This window comes from Arachis hypogaea, chromosome 15 (assembly GCF_003086295.3).
Source record: "Arachis hypogaea cultivar Tifrunner chromosome 15, arahy.Tifrunner.gnm2.J5K5, whole genome shotgun sequence".
Taxonomy (NCBI): Eukaryota; Viridiplantae; Streptophyta; class Magnoliopsida; order Fabales; family Fabaceae; genus Arachis; species Arachis hypogaea.
This window is the reverse complement of record NC_092050.1, coordinates 14373747-14393797: the sequence shown is the minus strand read 5'-3', so window position 1 is coordinate 14393797 and position 20051 is coordinate 14373747. Positions and strand designations below refer to the sequence as shown.

Sequence of the window (20051 nt, the reverse complement as noted above, 5' to 3'; positions counted from 1 at the left end):
TATTTTCGAAAATCACTAACTCTTTTTCAAAAATATTTTTCGATAATTCTCCCTCTCCCATCTTATTCTATTCATTTATTCATTTACTAACATCTCATCTCACATCTCAACCCTCCTCACAGTTGTGTTTCTTCCATTACATTACATTCTTTGTCTCCCCCTCTTCTTCTACTCACACAGGGATCCCTATACTGTGGTATAAAGGATCTCTATTATTATTATTATTTTTCTGTGCCCCCTTCTTTGTCATATGAGCAGGAGCAAGGATAAGAACATTCTTGTGGAAGCAGATCCAGAACCTGAAAGGACTCTGAAAAGGAAACTAAGAGAAGCTAAAATACAACAATCCAGAGATAACCTTTCAGAAATTTTCGAACAGGAAGAGGAGATGGCAGCCGAAAATAATAATAATGTAAGGAAGATGCTTGGTGACTTTACTGCACCTAATTCCAATTTACATGGAAGAAGCATCTCCATTCCTGCCATTGGAGCAAACAACTTTGAGCTGAAACCTCAATTAGTTTCTCTGATGCAGCAGAACTGCAAGTTTCATGGACTTCCATCTGAAGATCCTTTTCAGTTCTTAACTGAATTCTTGCAGATATGTGATACTGTTAAGACTAATGGAGTAGATCCTGAAGTCTACAGGCTCATGCTTTTCCCTTTTGATGTAAGAGACAGAGCTAGATTATGGTTGGATTCTTAACCCAAAGACAGCCTGAACTCTTGGGATAAGCTGGTCACGGCTTTCTTAGCCAAGTACTTTCCTCCTCAAAAGCTGAGCAAGCTTAGAGCTGATGTTCAAACCTTCAGACAGAAAGAAGGTGAATCCCTCTATGAAGCTTGGGAAAGATACAAACAGTTGACCAAAAAGTGTCCTTCTGACATGCTTTCAGAATGGACCATCCTGGATATACTCTATGATGGTTTATCTGAGCTATCAAAGATGTCACTGGACACTTCTGCAGGTGGATCCATTCACCTAAAGAAAATGCCTGTAGAAGCTCAAGAACTCATTGACATGGTTGCTAATAACCAGTTCATGTACACTTCTGAAAGGAATCCTGTGAGTAATGGGACGCCTATGAAGAAGGGAGTTCTTGAGATTGATACTCTGAATGCCATATTGGCTCAGAATAAAATATTGACTCAGCAAGTCAATATGATCTCTCAGAGTCTGCATGGAATGCAAGTTGCATCCAACAGTACTCAAGAGGCATCTTCTGAAGAAGAAGCTTATGATCCTGAAAACCCTGCAATAGCAGAGGTAAATTACTTAGGTGAACCTTATGGAAACACCTATAACTCATCATGGAGAAATCATCCAAATTTCTCATGGAAGGATCAAAAGCCTCAACAAGGCTTTAATAATGGTGGAAGAAACAGGTTTAACAATAATAAACCTTTTCCATCATCCACTCAGCAACAGACAGAGAACTCTGAACAAAATACTTCTAATTTGGCAAACTTAGTCTCTGATCTGTCTGAGGCCACTGTAAGTTTCATGAATGAAACAAGATCTTCCTTTAGAAATCTGGAAGCACAAGTGGGCCAGCTGAGTAAAAGGATCACTGAAATCCCTCCTAGTACTCTCCCAAGCAATACAGAAGGGAATCCAAAAGGAGAGTGCAAGGCCATTGACATAAGCACCATGGCCGAACCTGTGAGGAGAGGAGAGGACGTGAATCCCAAGGAGGAAGACCTCCTGGGACATCCAGTGATCAATAAGGAGCTTCCCTCTGAGGAACCAAAGGACTCTGAGGCTCATCTAGAGACCATAGAGATTCCATTGAACCTCCTTATGTCCTTCATGAGCTCTGATGAGTATTCCTCTTCTGAAGAGAATGAGGATGTTACTGAAGAGCAAACTGCCAAGTTTCTTGGTGCAATCATGAAGCTGAATGCCAAATTATTTGGCATTGATACTTGGGAAGTTGAACCTCCCTTGTTCATCAATGAACTAAGTGATCTGGATCAACTGACATTGCCTCAGAAGAGACAGGATCCTGGAAAGTTCATAATACCTTGTACTATAGGCACCATGATCTTTAAGGCTCTGTGTGACCTTGGTTCAGGGATAAACCTCATGCCCCTCTCTGTAATAGAGAAACTGGGAATCTATGGGGTGCAAACTGCTAAAATCTCATTAGAGATGGCAGATAATTCAAGAAAACAGGCATATGGACAAGTAGAGGACGTATTAGTAAAGGTTGAAGGCCTTTACATCCCTGCTGATTTCATAGTCCTGGATACTGGAAAGGAAGAGGATGAATCCATCATCCTAGGAAGACCTTTCCTGGCCACAGCAAGAGCTGTGATTGATGTTGACAGAGGTGAAATAGTCCTTCAATGGAATGAGGACTCCCTTGTGTTTAAAACTCAAGGATCTCCCTCTGCAACCATGGAGAGGAAGCATGAAAAGCTTCTCTCAAAGCAGAGTCAACCAGAGCCCCCACAGTCAAACTCTAAGTTTAGTGTTGGGAGGCCACAACCAAACTCTAAGTTTGGTGTTGAACTCCCATATCCAAACTCTAAGTTTGGTGTTGGAGAGTCTCAACAAAGCTCTGCACATCTGTGAGGCTCCATGAGAGCCCACTGTCAAGCTATTGACATTAAAGAAGCGCTTGTTGGGAGGCAACCCAATGTTTATTTATCTAATTTTTATTTTCATTGTTTTTCATGTCTTTATAGGTTCATGATCATGTGGAGTCACAAAATAAATAGAAAAATTGAAAACAGAATCAAAAACAGCAGAAGAAAAATCACACCCTAGAGAAGCATCTGTCTGGCATTCAGCGCCAGAACAGAGCATGGTTCTGGCGCTGAACGCCCAAAATGGGCAGCTTCTGGGCGCTGAACGCCAGAACAGGCATGGTTCTGGCGTTCAACGCCAGAAATGGCACACAAATGGGCGTTGAACGCCCAAAATGGCCACCAACCTGGCGCTGAACGCCCAGAGTTGTATGCAAAGGCATTTTTACATGCCTAATGGGTGCAGGGATGTAAATCCTTGAACACCTCAGGATCTGTGGACCCCACAGGATCCCCACCTACCTCCACTCACTTCTTCTCACCACTTTCTTTCACACAACCCCATAAACACTCTTCCCCAAAAACCCTTCACCAATCACCTCAAATTCTCTTCCCCATCACCTCTTCACCACTCACATCCATCCACTCTTCCCCATAAACCTACCTCATAAACTCCACCTACCTTCAAAAATTCAAAACCAATTTCCCACCCAAACCCACCCATATGGCCGAACCCTTTCCCCCCTCCCTTCCTTATATAAAGCCCTCCATTCTTCATCAAACTCACACAACACACCCCTCTACACCCTTCTTGGCCGAAACACTCCCCACTCTCCCTCTCCTCCATTTCTTCTTCTCCTTCATCTATTCTTTCTTTTATTGCTCGAGGGCGAGCAAAATTCTAAGTTTGGTGTGGTAAAAGCATAAGCTTTTTGTTTTTCCATTACCATTGATGGCACCTAAGACCGGAGAATCCTCTAGAAAGGGGAAAGGGAAGACAAAAGCTTCCACATCCGAGTCATGGGAGATGGAAAGGTTCATCTCCAAAGCCCATCAAGACCACTTCTATGATGTTTTGGCCAAAAAGAAGGTGATCCCCGAGGTCCCTTTCAAACTCAAAAGAAATGAGTATCCGGAGATCCGACATGAAATTCAAAGAAGAGGTTGGGAAGTTCTAACAAATCCCATCCAACAAGTCGGCATCCTAATGGTTCAAGAGTTCTATGCCAATGCATGGATCACCAAGAACCATGATCAAAGTAAGAACCCGGATCCAAAGAACTATGTTACAATGGTTCGGGGGAAATACTTAGATTTTAGTCTGGAGAATGTGAGGTTGGCGTTTAACTTGCCCATGATGCAAGGAGATGAACGCCCCTACACTAGAAGGGTCAACTTTAATCAAAGGTTGGACCAAGTCCTTATGGACATATGTGTAGAAGGAGCTCAATGGAAGATTGACTCCAAAGGCAAGCCGGTTCAACTAAGAAGATTGGACCTCAAGCCTATAGCTAGAGGATGGTTGGAGTTCATTCAATGCTCAATCATTCCCACTAGCAACCGGTCTGAAGTTACTATAGACCAGGCCATCATGATCCATAGCATCATGATTGGAGAAGAGGTGGAAGTTCATGAGATTATACCTCAAGAACTCTACAAGGTGGCTGACAAGTCTTCCACTATGGCAAGGTTAGCTTTTCCCCACCTGATTTGCCACCTATGCAATTCGGTTGGGATTGACATAGAGGGAGATATCCTCATTAAAGAGGACAAGCCCATCACTAAGAAGAAGATGGAGCAAGCAAGAGAGCCCATTCATGGAGATCAAGAGGCGTATGAAGCTCATCACCCTGAGATCCCGGAGATGCCTCAAATGCACTTTCTTCCACAAAACTATTGGGAGCAAATCAACACCTCCCTAGGAGAATTGAGTTCCAATATGGGACAACTAAGGGTGGAACATCAAGAGCACTTCATCATGCTTCATGAAATAAGAGAAGATCAAAAAGGAATGAGGGAGGAGCAACAAAGACAAGGAAGAGATATAGAAGAGCTCAAGGACATCATTGGTTCCTCAAGAAGGAAACGCCACCATCACTAAGGTGGATTCATTCATTGTTCCTATTTCTTCTGTTTTTCGTTTTTTATGTTATGTGCTTATCTATGTTTGTGTCTTCATTAAATGGTCATTAGTAGTTAGTAACTATGTCTTAAAGTTATAAATATCCTATGAATCCATCACCTCTCTTAAATGAAAAATGTTTTAATTCAAAAGAACAAGAAGTACATGAGTTTCGAATTTATCCTTGAACTTAGTTTAATTATATTGATGTGGTGACAATGCTTCTTGTTTTCTGAATGAATGCTTGAACAATGCATATGTCTTTTGAAGTTGTTGTTTAAGAATGTTAAATATGTTGGCTCTTGAAAGAATGATGACTAGGAGACATGTTATTTGATACTCTGAAAAATTATGAAAATGATTCTTGAAGCAAGAAAAAGCAGCAAAGAACAAAGCTTGCAGAAAAAAATAATATATGCGAAAAAAAATAGAAAGAAAAAGAAAAAGCAAGCAGAAAAAGCCAAAGCTCTTAAAACCAAGAGGCAAGAGCAAAAAGCCAATAACCCTTAAAACCAAAAGGCAAGGGCAAATAAAAAGGATCCCAAGGCTTTGAGCATCAGTGGATAGGAGGGCCTAAAGGAATAAAATCCTGGTCTAAGCGGCTAAACCAAGCTGTCCCTAACCATGTGCTTGTGGCGTGTAGGTGTCAAGTGAAAACTTGAGACTGAGCGGTTAAAGTCAAGGTCCAAAGCAAAAAAAAAAAAAAAATAGTGTGCTTAAGAACCCTGGACACCTCTAATTGGGGACTTTAGCAAAGCTGAGTCACAATCTGAAAAGGTTCACCCAATTATGTGTCTGTGGCATTTATGTATCCGGTGGTAATACTGGAAAACAAAGTGCTTAGGGCCACGACCAAGACTCATAAAATAGCTGTGTTCAAGAATCATCATACTGAACTAGGAGAATCAATAACACTATCTGAACTCTGAGTTCCTATAGATGCCAATCATTCTGAACCTCAATGGATAAAGTGAGATGCCAAAACTATTCAAGAGGCAAAAAGCTATAAGTCCCGCTCATGTGATTGAAGCTATGTTTCATTGATAGTTTGGAATTTATAGTATATTCTCTTCTTTTTATCCTATTTGATTTTCAGTTGCTTGGGGACAAGCAACAATTTAAGTTTGGTGTTGTGATGAGCGGATAATTTATACGCTTTTTGACATTGTTTTTAGTATGTTTTTAGTAGAATCTAGTTACTTTTAGGGATGTTTTCATTAGTTTTTATGTTAAATTCACATTTCTGAACTTTATTATGAGTTTGTGTGTTTTTCTGTGATTTCAGGTATTTTCTGGCTGAAATTGAGGGAGTTGAGCAAAAATCAGATTCAGAGGTTGAAGAAGGACTGCTGATGCTGTTGGATTCTGACCTCCCTGCACTCAAAGTGGATTTTCTGGAGCTACAGAACTCGAAATGGCGCTCTTCCAATTGAGTTGGAAAGTAGACATCCAGGGCTTTCCAGCAATATATAATAGTCCATACTTTGGCCAAGTTTAGATGACACAAACTGGCGTTCAACGCCAGCTCTCTGCCCAAATCTGGCGTCCAGCGCCAGAAAAGGAGCCAAAACCAGAGTTGAACGCCCAAACTGGCACAAAAGCTGACGTTCAACTCCAAGAAGGACCTCTACACGTGCAACACTCAAGCTCAGCCCAAGCACACACCAAGTGGGCCCCGGAAGTGGATTTATGCATCAATTACTTACTTCTGTAAACCCTAGTAGCTAGTTTATTATAAATAGGACATTTCACTATTGTCTTTTTGACCATCTTTGAACGCCTGGTTCTTAGATCAGAGGGGCTGGCCATTCAGCCATGCCTGGACCTTTCACTTATGTAATTTTAACGGTAGAATTTCTACACTCCATAGATTAAGGTGTGGAGCTCTGCTGTTCCTCAAAGATTAATGCAAAGTACTACTGTTTTCTATTCAATTCATCTTATTTCGCTTCTAAGATATTCATTCACACTTCAACCTGAATGTGATGAACGTGACAATCATCATCATTCCCTATGAACGCGTGCCTGACAACCACTTCCGTTCTACCTTCGACTGAATAGGTATCTCTTAGATCTCCTAACCAGAATCTTCGTGGTGTAAGCTAGAATGATGGCGGCATTCAAGAGAATCCGGAAAGTCTAAACCTTGTCTGTGGTATTCCGAGTAGGATTCAATAAATGAATGACTGTGACGAGCTCCAAACTCGCGATTGCAGGGCGTTAGTGACAGACGCAAAAGGATAGTAAATCCTATTCTAGCATGATCGAGAACCGACAGATGAATAGCCGTGCCGTGACAGGGTGCGTTGACCATTTTCACTGAGAGGATAAGATGAAGCCATTGACAAGGGTGATGCCTTCAGATGATTAGCCGTGCCGTGACAGGGCATTGGATCATTTTTCCGAGAGATGACCGAAAGTAGCCATTGACAGTGGTGATGTATCACATAAAGCCAGCCATAGAAAGGAGTAAGACTGATTGGATGAAGATAGCAGGAAAGCAAAGGTTCAGAGGAACAAAAAACATCTCCATTCGCTTATCTGAAATTCCTACCAATGATTTACATAAGTACCTCTATCCCTATTCTATTATTTATTATTCAAAAACACCATTATCAATTTATATCTGCCTAACTGATATTTGCAAGGTGACCATAGCTTGCTTCATACCAACAATCTCCGTGGGATTCGACCCTTACTCACGTAAGGTATTACTTGAACGACCCAGTGCACTTGCTGGTTAGTTACACGGAGTTGTGAACCATGGTCTTGGCATCAAGTTTTTGGCGCCATTTCCAGGGAAAGAAAGAGCAATGAATTTTACATAATTAAAGTGTAATCACGATTCCGCGTACCACATTGTCAATCAAATTCGAATGATACAAACACAACTAATTATTGTAACTTATAAGCACTAACAATTACAAGATTTCAGAACAAGTATATGACAGGGATCAATGTAAGCAATTTCGTATTCATTGAGAAGGAAGAAAAATTAGGAACCTACCCAATACAATAACCACTTGTGCTTATCATTTTCGTCTTTACTCTCAATAGCCTTAAAGGTGGAGTAAATGGGTATCACAACCCATTAGAAGAGAAATACTAACAAAAAGTGCTAGAAGTTGTATCTTGGGACTTTTATTGTCCAAACGCTTCTTAGGTATCTTTATCCTTTGCTTACCTTTAAATTTAATCACTTCAGTAGATAAGATCAAGAACAACATAATCAAGGAAAACTCACAGTGTCCAAAATAAGTTATAAAGAAGTAATCAACATACTTAAGATCCAAAACCAAAATGTAAATATTGAATATCAAGTTAACAAGAAAAAAAAAGGACACAGTTTCAGTTTTGCCTACTTGACACCTAGCTCACTAAGTCATAGTGTATGAATTACCAATAGTAAATAAAGGCAAACACTAGCAGAAGGTTAGGAACCTAGTATAAAGTGATCATTGAAATTACATAAAATTACTCACAAACCAAAAGCATACATAATATCTAAATCACATGTGTAGTATCAATTTGAAGACAGGGTCTTCACTTTAGCAATCCATTAATGAGAATATGAGAGACAAAAAGAAATTACAAAACATACAATAAATTCAATTAAATGTACATTCAAATTCCTACCTCTAAAAAGCCACAATTAACCCCAACTAATAGAAGATATAGACAAAATAGCCAAATTTTGAGGAAAAAAAAAGAGATTTAAACTTTGTAAGTGATCAAGAGTGAAAATAAGAAAGAAATAGCAATGGTGAAGAACGAACTAAAGGTTTAGGAAGAAAGTAGAAAGATCATAGACAGAGGACTGAGGAGAGGTTAAACCTTTAAATTAAAATGCATTATAGGAATGGAAGGGAATGCTACTTGCAATATACTACTAACTACATGTTTCAATTAGTTTTATTATCAGCAATGTTTATTGTGTTCACAAGTAATAATTAAAAAAATTCCAAATACGGGTTCCATAACATGGTGCTTGTTCATCAAAGAATGTGATGAAAGTAAGTGGAGAAGAGATTAGGGATTTCGTGCACCATGGAGGGGGAAGCAGGGGTTTCACAGACTGTGGAGGAGAGGTGAAAGGTCGACACTGGAGAGATAAGGACGGATGGCAGCCGCACTACTCCACAACCACACAAACGCGAAGGGTAGAGCAGATCTTAAGGATTTCTCGCGCACCGTAGAGGATGGAGCAGGGGGTTTTATGCACTGTGGAGGAGGCACGAAAGGTCGACGCCGGAGAGAGGATGATGGACGGGCAGCAGTGGCTCACCGTGGAGCAGCAACTTTAGAGTTTCGGGTGCTTCCAATCTGTTTTTGTGGGTTTTTGGAGCTACAGTTGTGGGGAAAATTGTTAGTTATTAGAAAAAATAAGATTGAATAACTAAGTTAATTAGGATAAAGATGTTGATTACCGGCGGTTCTTCATGCAGTAGCCGTTATTCAAGCAGAAGTTGCGGTGGCAAAGTGACAATAGCTGGTATTTTCGTTAGCTGCGGCAGTTGGATTAACGGCCGACAATTTTTGGTCGCTATCCTCCGCCTTTGTTGTAGTGTAAGAATACATTCCACACCTAACAAATGTTAATAACATGCCAACTAACCTATTTTATGTTACCAAAACATAATCCATTATACTCATGTATAAACACTAAATCTATAAAAGTACCCTAACTATAATTATATGCATATTTATTTTAAAGAAAAAAACAACAACACTAACCTGGAAGTCGATCGCTCCCGCAATGTGCTAAGTCACATTCAGGCAGTTGTTGTCATTGTCCCGTGCATCTGTGCACGCCATAACGTCTGAGTATCTAAAAATATCAAGAAAACATCCGACAAAGGGAGAAATGAAGGTTAAGGGGGAAGGAAAGTGACACTTGAGGCGCTGTGAACAAGTTCCTTATATATGCGCGTCTAAACCTTATCTCGTTTATAAGTGTGTAAACGAGATAAGCTACATGTCATAACACATGTGCAAACGCAATATGTGGACCTCGTGACGTGTCTTAAACTACGTGTCATAACATGTGCGCAAACACAATACGTGGACCTCGAGATGTGTCTTATCTTATTTATAGTGTATAAACGAGATAAGTAATGCAATGCAAATTAATAAAAATGCTCCAAATTATCTATATTCGTAAATAAAATTTTTATTTTATTTATTTAAAAAAATCCAAATATTCTGACTATATAAAATATCAAACTAATTATATTAAAATTATTTTGGATAATTTTTACTAGATAACGAATAATTATCTAAATACTTTTTATATAAATTTTATTTAACATAAAATTGTTTAACTTTGTATCTCTAATTTAGATGATATTTTTAAAATTAAAATTATTCTCAAGATCTAGTTTAGAATTGAGATTAAACTCATTAAATGTGATTCTTTGAACCTTTGAAAATTATATCTTATTTTTTTTTCACGATTCATTAGTGTTCTGACACGGATACTTCTTTTTGAGTTATAGGTCAACTTCGTTCTTCCTAGAACTACAGTGGCTCAGCTTGGAAGTAAAGTACTCTTGTGAACTCGAACCCAAGTGTGGTACCTGTAAAAAAGACTCTGACGTTCAAGTCAGTGAAAAATCTTAACAGAAACGAGTATAATATCAGTGATGGTGTTGTTAGTCATCTGCTTCTATCGATTATGATAAAGAGTTTAATTTAATTTAAATTTTATTTTATCTTACCAAGGTATAACTCGTTTTTTTCCGACGTATAAGGAATACGATACAATTAGAATAGTAAAATTATCATGAAAGGTTGATGTTGTGACATTTTTTTTTCTTTGAATCTTAACCTTTCTCAAATGAGCTATTTATAATGAGTTAAACCTCAGAGTGGTCCCTGAACTTGCACTCGACCCTCAAAGTAGTCCTTAAACTTGCAATGGCCTTAATATCCCCGAATTTAACACATGTGGTTCATGGTCGTCCCTGAAGCATTTTCCGGGGAATATTCCTTAACGTCGCACTGACGTGTATGGAGAGGCACCACGTTGGATATCTGACGTGGCTGTTATTATTTTCTAACTCAATTTAGCCCCTGAATTATTTTATAACCCTAATCCCCAATTTATTATCAGAAACCACTCTATTTCTTCTTCTCTGCTCTCCTTCGTCTTCTCTGCCGTTGTTGAGTTGCCATTGTTGAACGTAATTTGAGTGGGTCATGATGGGTGGAGTAATAGTTGAAGTACCTGGTGGTGTGATAATTGGCTTGGCACTTACTTCCTTGATTCTGGCATTGAATACTTTGCAAGCATTGTTACATATGTTGTCACATTTTGGTTAGGAGGGGAAGAAGGCCCGACTCCATGCATCTCTTCGTCATTTGGAAAGGTACTCTCATGCTTCTTTTTTAGCTCTCTGGATTTTCATCATCCCCTCAATGAATCCCTCTTGAGTAGTAGATCTTACACACTCCCACAGTAATCCTCTAAGTTCATTGTCTTTCCATTGCTTATTGAAGTTTCTCCGCAAGTGCTATACACAAAATCTGTGGTGGACATCAGGGAAGACCTCCTGCACAGCTGTGATTAGCCCCTGTACGAAACCACTAAAATTAATAACTTACAATATCGGGACCCAAAATGGTCCCTCACCTTACATAAGTGACATCAAAATGGTCCCTACACATACATAAGTGACATGAAATTAATCCCTACACATGTATAAGTGATAGCAAATTTATCCCCACGATTTATTAAATTCTACTCCTACCCCATTCTATCAATACAGGCAATAACAATGTGTGAAACAAACCAGTAAATATAGAAACAGAATCATGAAAGCAAAACATGGCTACAAAAAATACATCAACCTAAGGAGTTCAACCCTTACTAAAATACAATAACCAGTAAATAGCAAAGACATCGTTACTTTTTACATGTCCAAAATGAAACACCACCCATTTTAGGTGTAGCTCCCTAGATCCTCTTGCAGTAGCTCAAGAAACCACCTCCAATTATTCGTGTTCTCCACTGGTACAATGGCATATGCAATGAGGTAAATGGCTGCCAAGATTTGTCTACCAAATCTGGTTTTCTGGAATGCTCCATCAAGCCCTATTAGCGGTCTGCATCCCGCCCTAAACCCATTCTTGCACCCATCCAGACAAATATACATCTTGTCAAAAGTGGGCTCATCTGCGGGGTTTGAAGTATGTTAAAGCTTCAGAGTGCTTCAGATTTGGAAATTTCCTAAGCTTCTTCACCAACTTGTTTGCTAACCACCCTCTGTTAGCTATTTTATTTTTTGTCTTCCTTGGGCAGGTATGATCATCATTGAAGGTTTTAACTTGCCGGCAAATAATCTCACTATCCTTAGAGATATAGATAACCCATGGACATTCCTCACTCCTACATAAAGCCCTGCATCGTACAATATCATTTTTCTTGAATATAACTCTTCTACCTTCCTGGATGCAATACTCCCTCACAGCCTCCTTAAAATACATCTTCGTGTTGAATTTCATCCCTACCTCTAATTGGAGTTTCCCGAACCTTGTTTCTTCTCTGAAAACAGGAAATGAGTCGTCGTCCTCTGAGTTAGGGGTGTCTTCATTTCTTCGAAATGCCAAGAATTTGTCCTATCTAACTCATCATGATATACATCATGAGCATCATAACCTCCAAAATTCGGGCCTTCATCATAACCTCAATTTGCTGCCTCCATCCATCATGACCCACTCAAATCACGTTCAACAATGACAGAGAAGACGAAGGAGAGCAGAGAAGAAGAAACAGAGTAGTTTCTGATAATAAATTGGGGATTAGGGTTATAAAATAATTCAGGGACTAAATTGAGTTAAAAAATGATAACAGCCACGTCAGATATCCAATGTGGCGCCTCTCCATACACGTCAGCGCGCCGTTAGAGAATATTCCCTGAAAAATGCTTCAGGGAAGACCGTGAACCACATGTGTTAAATTCGGGGATAATATTGAGGCCATTGCAAGTTTAAGGACCACTTTGAGGGTCGAGTGCAAGTTTAAGGACCACTTTGAGGTTTAACTCATTTATAATCTATTATGGAGTTGCACTCGAATCTCAAAGTAGTCCCTGAAGTTGCACTCGAGCCTCAAAGTGATCCCTGAAATTAAGGGAGGGGAGGGGGTGGTTCTACGCTACACTTTTTTTTTTCTTTTTTCTTTTTTTTTTTTGGTTGGAATTGGGGGGTCTATGCTGCACCTTTATTTTTATTTTTTTTTGTTCAAAACGACGTCGTTTTAAGGTTTTGATGAACGGAAAATGTCTCAGGGACTACTATAAGTCTCGGAGTGCAATTTTAAGGACAAATTTGATGAATTATAAATTTCAGGGATCACTTTGAAGTTCGAGTGTAATTTCAGAGACTACTTTGAGACTTATCTCAATATTTTTATAAAATACTTGAGGAGGTTCCATTGTTCCTAAAAGACCCGTCAAGGTCTTTATAGAATTAGTTAAGAATATTTTATATAAAATGTTTTACTGTAAATATAAAGTAAATATAAAATTTTAAAGGTTTTATATATTTAATATATCGAAAAAATTAAAAGTTTTATTTACTTTCTTAACCGTCTTTAATCAAATTCTTAAATCAGTATTGCAATAATATTGGTTATTGGATGTTCAAATAATATTATTTATTTAGATTAATAAAAATTTAAGGACTTAACAATGAGATTAACAAATCGGGCATAATTAGTAAGTTGTCATTTTAATTAATAATAAGTCAACTGCATTACTCAAGTACTGAATGAAACCCAATTTTTATGTGCTGATGAAAGGGGATGGGAAAAGGTTATATATGAGATTAAAAATGATATAAATGTGGAATAATTTAATAAGGAATTGCCGTTAGCACGGATATCTTCTTTATAAATTACATATTTTTCGAGTAATATATTCTAGATCGATTTTCAAGATTTTTTTTAATATTTTAATTTTTATTTTTAATAAATTTTAATTACTAAATTAATTTTTTTAAATTAATTTTAATTTTTATTATTATTTAATAAAAATATCAGTCTTTCAATTTTTTTAATATTTTTAGATTAACTTTTTATTTAGACGAATAATTTGATATAATTAAAAACTAATTTATTTAACGAAATCAATAAAAGTTTAAAATTGAATAACCTTAATTAAACAAAAGGACATTGGGTCATTCAAATAAAGACATGCAATAATGTTTACTATTGCCGTTAATGCATACAGGAAATTCATATTCCTTGTTTGTTCGGTGCCGAGTGAAATTAAATATGCAACCTACTATTGGTTCCATTGTCAAACACATGAAGTACTTGAGAGTTGAGATGCATATAGCGTTCTCAAATTACTATTACACTATTTGTTTTGTGTTTACGCGAAGTTTATTATTCTCTTATATAACCATCATAGCAATTTCAATCTTTTTGGATCCAACATCGGATTCTTAAAACTACAGTTGTAAAAAAAATGTAGTAACAACTAACAAAGAAACAGATATGATTGTAAGAATAATACACATAATGAAGTGTTGTTCTATAAACTTTTTTTTTTTTCATTAGAGAAACATTACCTAAAGGGGTTTTACATCCATACATACACATGTGGTTTAGCATTGAAACATTGAGATGCGACAACGCTAGATTGAAGATATCACACACAGAAAGGAAAGGGCAATACTGGCCCATAGAGATCATTACGGGGATAATAGGCCATTTCTTTGTATAAAGTCAATTAGTCATGAATGCATTATCGCTTTAGGAATCAAAGTCCTACGGAAAAAATAAAGCATAAAATACAACAAACAGTATGTAAATCAAGTAGAGAATAATTAATATATTGTTATACCACGTACAAAATCACCAAACCCATCATCACTTTATATTTGCGCATTATAAACGAATAACAATATGAACATACATGTAGTACACACTATTATAGTGGTGTTAGATGGAGGACCAGTAGCGACTATTGTTTATTTTTTATATTTTATTTTTTGCTCACAAAATTCTAATTGTTGCCTTCTTTCCCATTCTTAAGTATTCAATAAAATTCTTTATTAATTTTAGTTAAAACTATTTGCTTGGATTTGGTCCATCCAATTCACGCTTATGTAATGCTGCTCCTTATTTTGTTGACCATACGGTGATGCGGTCCATAATATAAACATTTATGATTTAAACCAAGGAAAAGTTTGTGAAAAAAGGATAGCAGTGCTAGCGTAAAAACAGTCCATAATGTATCTGAGTGGCTTCTCGGCTTAGTTCATGAATAATCACTTAAATTAAGCCTAATATATATATATTGTCTAAGAAGTTTTAAATAAATTAAAGGTCAATAATAAGTTAATAACACAAGCTCCAAAGGTAAATGTAGCTATTCCTGATTGATGAAATCATTGATACTTCCATCAAAGCCCTCTGCATCCATATGCATTTGGCAAAAGCAGGTACGGATCCAGAACATTGATGATGGGGACCAACGAGTAATTAGATTGAGTCCATGAGATTGTGAGAGACTACCTGAGACGTCAATTATTGTTTTATTATATCTCTAATTCTTCGTTGAATTTATTATAAACTAAACCCATATAAATTATTATAATTATTCATGTACCGACTACTCTATCTAAATATACATCTAACACTTATTAAAAGAGTGTACCCGCTTTGAGATAATGAATAGTAGTAAAATAGAAGAGCGCTGAGAAGTGAGAATACTGATGATTGATAAACACACAAGATCATAACAACCTCTAATTTATATTCTAGTAAGTACAACTACAACTATATATATATATAGGGATAGTGGCAATAGAAAATCCCTTTATATACTATATCGGCATCCATAAGAAGGTTGGAAGGTTTTCCAGGCCCAGTTTCATAATATTCCTGGTTTGGCAAAGAAAATGGAGAAAAAGTGGCAAGGATAGACACATACATACATACATACATATCTTTGGTTTCCATTATCCATCCGAAAGACCCAAAATGGATAAGAAAAGGGAAGAATGGTTGTGCGTTGGGTGAGGAACAGAGCTCTGGTCGCCTACCAAAAGAAAAAGCCCGGGCCCTATCATTACCATTTACCAAGGGATCCTATCCACGTGTATGGCCAAGGATTGAGAAATATATTTCGAGTGATGCCTTCAAAAAGAAAGCCTTAAAGTCTGAGACCAACAATGAGAGAAAAAAGCTCATTTACAATTTCCCCCCGACTTTATAAAAGTGGTTGAATGAAAAGGAAGAATGAGCCAATAATTCCTCTAAACTTTTGAAGATCAAACTTATATGCTCTATATATAGTATATTGGTGGTGATATTGAAATAGGAAAAAATCATTTCGCCCACCGTGGGGCTCGAACCCACGACCACAAGGTTAAGAGCCTTGCGCTCTACCGACTGAGCTAGACGGGCTTGTTAAAAATTAATTTAGTTGTATTATACAAGATGGTTAATATGTCCTATTCTCAAGGCTGCTAGTACATCCGTATAGGAATAAAGTGTACGGAGGAAAATATAAAGAGCAAGAACAACACATGATAAAAATCTCTTAGAAGTTCGAATAAGATGTTATCTGAAAATTTATTATACATAAATTTGACAATGGTCATCTGTGTAATTTTTAAAATAGAAAAAAATTACACGTTTTTTTTTGCAAATGTAATAACAGGAGGGGAATGAAAGTAGAGTATGTGATTGTTTTTACTTTTTACTAATAACACTTGTTAAGGAAACAACAAAAAGAAAACTTTTAAGTGAAAATTATTATTCTTTTCATTGAAATAATCAGTATGATTTTTAGTTAATTTCATTAATTAAAAGCAAGTAGTCAGTAGATACTTGTAGCCACATTCAGTTAGCATTTTACAATTACCATGACAATGGGATGCTAATGACTATCATTACTTGTAGTCTTTTTTTTTTTTGTTGTTGGGCGGTATGGTCAGCCCAGAGTAGTTTGTACAGAAAAGAAATGCAATATGATAGAGTTGACGTTTGAGGAAACAAACCAGGCTTTTAAGCTTATTAGTGTTTGGGCTTATTCATTTGGTAACGAACGTAAAGAAGTTATAGTTGGATCCATATGGATTGCAGCACATAAAAAGAAACAACATATTGACCCAGTCCTAAAATTTCAGGGTTCGCTGGGTTTCTTAGATCCTTAGGCTTTTAGCAAGCCATTTGCTCATTGGGCATAGAAAAGTATTGGCAGATGATCCACAGCGAAGATATTAGTCGGCGGTGGACATCCTTGGAAAAAAAACGTTTGTTTGGTTCCTGGGATCCTCTTAGCTAGAAATTAGTCTCCTAGTGCTTGTCTGCATCATTATTATCTTCAAACTAAGGGAACCAGTGTTTTAGTAGTAACTGTTTTGCCGCAGTAGGAAGCCTGTCAACAGGTTGGCGACTCATTCATTATTCCAGAATAGTAAATATATGAGCGTCATCTTCTTGCCCGTACCGCCCAAGAAACCCAATCAAAGTTTATGTTTAATCTTTTTCAGTGAACTGTGAAATTCATTACAACATTTTCACTGTATTTATTCCTTGATTCATTTTCCAAGACCATACATCACCAAAATGAGATAACATTATTTAATCCGCATCTGTTTCACATAATAAAGGAATTGACCTAAGTAATAAGAAAAGAATATTAAGGGGTGGACGGTCACGGTGCGAGTCGTATTTTGGTTAACTTTTAGGAAAAAGGAGAGAGGAAACGAACGAAGGAAACTATACGAAAGGCATCCATGCATCCCTAAAGGCGAACAAAAGGAGTGTAGGACCCACGCAAGAACAAGAGTACAAGACCCACCAAATAGCTTAGCAGTGCCTGCCCTGCCTTCAAATTCAAAGTGAAGTAGTAGTAAAATTGAAAAAAATAATAAAGAGCTTGACGGTTATTCCTGCCTGGCATAAGTTCCCTCCACACACGCAACCCACGCCCTCAACTTAACTACCATTCTCATATTCTAGCTCCCCTACTTTGTATATAAATCACAAAAACAGTTCTTGAAAACTGATTTTACATTTTTATATTACTCAAACAGGAACCAACTAATTAACAAGTCCCCTTGCATGTTGCGGAGCAGTTCGCGCCGACGATCGCCGGCGATCCGATCCCGGAGAATCAAACCGCCGCATCCCTCGCCGTCGCCATCTCCGTCATCTCGTCGGAGGTCCAAAAATAAGTCGAGGCCTGATTTCAAGATCTTGAAGCGCTGCTCATCGGCGCCTCTGCTTCTCTCGAGAGGCAGAGACGATTTCTTCGAATATGAGTTGAAGAGCGAAGGGAGCCTTTTTCGCCCTCAAACCTTCTCCGAAGCCTTCGTTTCTTCCCCTTCTCTCTTTGCTTCCTCTCCAATCCTTGTACCTAACAAGGTATACTTGTTCTAAATGAATGCTTTCAGCTTTAATTTCTCGCCAATCTGCTGCAGCTTTTGATATAACCGTTTCGTTTGTGATTATTGTTCCAGATCGATCATCAAATTCTAGTTTGTTATGTGATAATTACAATTATAATAGTGGATAATTATATTGATTTTAGTTACATCAGAGGTATGAGAAGGAAGCTAAGGTGGTGGTTAATGTAACGGTTGAAGGAAGTCCAGGGCCAGTGAGAACCATGGTGAAATTGGGATCCAGTGTGGATGACACAATAAAGCGCGTGATCGATATATATAGAGAAGAAGGCAGGAGCCCCAGCCTCGACCTTGATGCACCTTCATCAACATTCCAATTGCATCAATCCCATTTCAGTCTCCAAAGTAAGTCACTGATTAATAATAATAATAAAGAAAAGTATCGGTGAACAATAAAAATACTAAATAATGTGAATAACTGATACATCAGATATTCAATTTATTACATATATAGATAATTATTCTAATATTAAAATTTAAGTAAATAATTTAAAATGCAGTATATTTTTATTTTATTAAATTAATTTTAAAATTCATTATTTATAGATTACAAAAATTATTGTTTATATAACAAAGTCTTAATAATATAATATTATTAGTTGAACATATAATATTATAATATAATGACATATATTATAGAATTGGCAAATTAAACGCGGTAGCTTATTATTATACAGTGGATTTGACAGAGTTTTAGTTGACTTTGTTGCTTGGTAGGTTTGGACAAATCAGAACTGATCGGGGATGTAGGTAGTAGAAGTTTTTATCTCCGGAAGAGTAATGGAACATCTGGCATGGATTCATTTCACTCAGAAAGTACACCCGAATTAGTTACACATAGCTCTGTTCCAAAAACTCCGTCTCCGTTCTTTCTAGAGTCTTTTATAGCCGGGAAGATCAACAAAATCGTAAGAAGGGCTAAAAGGCTCTGGAACATGGTAGTTTGCTCGCAGTAAGGCCCGTAGGAATTCTATTTTCCTTCTGTATGTAAACCTCCAACGGTGTCAACTATCACGGAAAAGCATGGCATCCATTTTTATGTTGCTTTTTCCATGAAACCACCGGACGGGTCTCCGCTGTGCATAGAATCTTTTCCAATTTTCAATACTTGAATTATTTATTTAGTTTAAGAAATATGTTTGTATATTCTAAATTTATGAACACTTAAATTAATTTGAAAATAGAGAATGAAAATTTGAGTGTGCAAAAGATTGCAGTAAAATTTATTTAAAGATAATTAGGATGTCCATATGATATACAATGCAAGAAATTGGAATTAAAAAACATTTTTCTTTTCCAAATGCTCTGTGTTTGTACTTTGTAGTTTGTAGTAGATATGTGGGAGAGAGAATGATGGACCTTTTGTTAGAAAAAATAATTGAGAGGCGTAGCTTATTGGATTTTTTATTTAAATAAATAAATTAATTATAATAATTACTGAAATAAATAATTTAAAAAATATTTACCCAAATAAAAATCTTTTTTTATCTTGTTTATACTGTAAACGAGATAAGACATATGGACGCAAAATGTGTATATCTCATTTACAGATATAACATGTATTTTTAATTTTTAGTATGTAATTAGTATATAAAAAGTTAGTAAAAGAGATTAAAATGGATATGTTTGATCAATTGATACTCAAAGGTTGATGAGATAGTGGGAAGAGAATGAAAACAGTTAAACAGTTATCTCTCACGTTATCTCCCACTATCCACGTGAGAAATAACCGTTTCAATTCTCTCTCCACTAACAATTGGCAAAGGTTATTTTTATTTTTCAAATTTAAATCGATCCAATTAGATCATAATTTAATTTAATTTTTTTTAAAATGGATATATTTTTTTGTGACTGTTCAAATGGATATGTTGGATCAATTAGTACTCAAAAAGATTACATACAAAAATTTAGATTGATTTAAATTTGAAAAATAAAAATAACCGTTTGCCAATTGTTAGGAGAGATTGATAGG

At 36.8% G+C, this 20051-nt stretch overlaps 1 protein-coding gene and 2 non-coding genes across 4 annotated transcripts; 1 reads left to right on the top strand and 2 right to left on the bottom strand.

The window, feature by feature from the left end:
- Positions 1 to 784: 784 nt before the first annotated feature.
- LOC112752437 (small nucleolar RNA R71) lies at positions 785 to 892 on the bottom strand. Its single transcript, XR_003176874.1, has one exon. It is a non-coding gene; the product is annotated as a small nucleolar RNA R71 (small nucleolar RNA).
- A 15105-nt stretch (positions 893 to 15997) lies between these two features.
- On the bottom strand, positions 15998 to 16070 carry TRNAK-CUU (transfer RNA lysine (anticodon CUU)). Its single transcript has one exon. It is a non-coding gene; the product is annotated as a tRNA-Lys (tRNA).
- A 1422-nt stretch (positions 16071 to 17492) lies between these two features.
- On the top strand, positions 17493 to 19288 carry LOC112749584 (uncharacterized protein At4g22758). 2 transcript variants are annotated; one of them, XM_025797879.3, is made up of 3 exons: positions 17493 to 18038; positions 18205 to 18424; positions 18797 to 19288. In XM_025797879.3, the coding sequence occupies exons 1-3, from the start codon at positions 17736 to 17738 to the stop codon at positions 19033 to 19035; spliced, it is 762 nt and encodes a 253-aa protein (XP_025653664.1). In that variant the 5' UTR covers positions 17493 to 17735; the 3' UTR covers positions 19036 to 19288. The 2 variants fall into 2 exon arrangements, with proteins under 2 accessions (XP_025653664.1, XP_025653665.1); XM_025797880.3 differs by having other exon boundaries at positions 17515 to 18038; positions 18214 to 18424.
- The last annotated feature ends 763 nt before the right edge of the window (positions 19289 to 20051 follow it).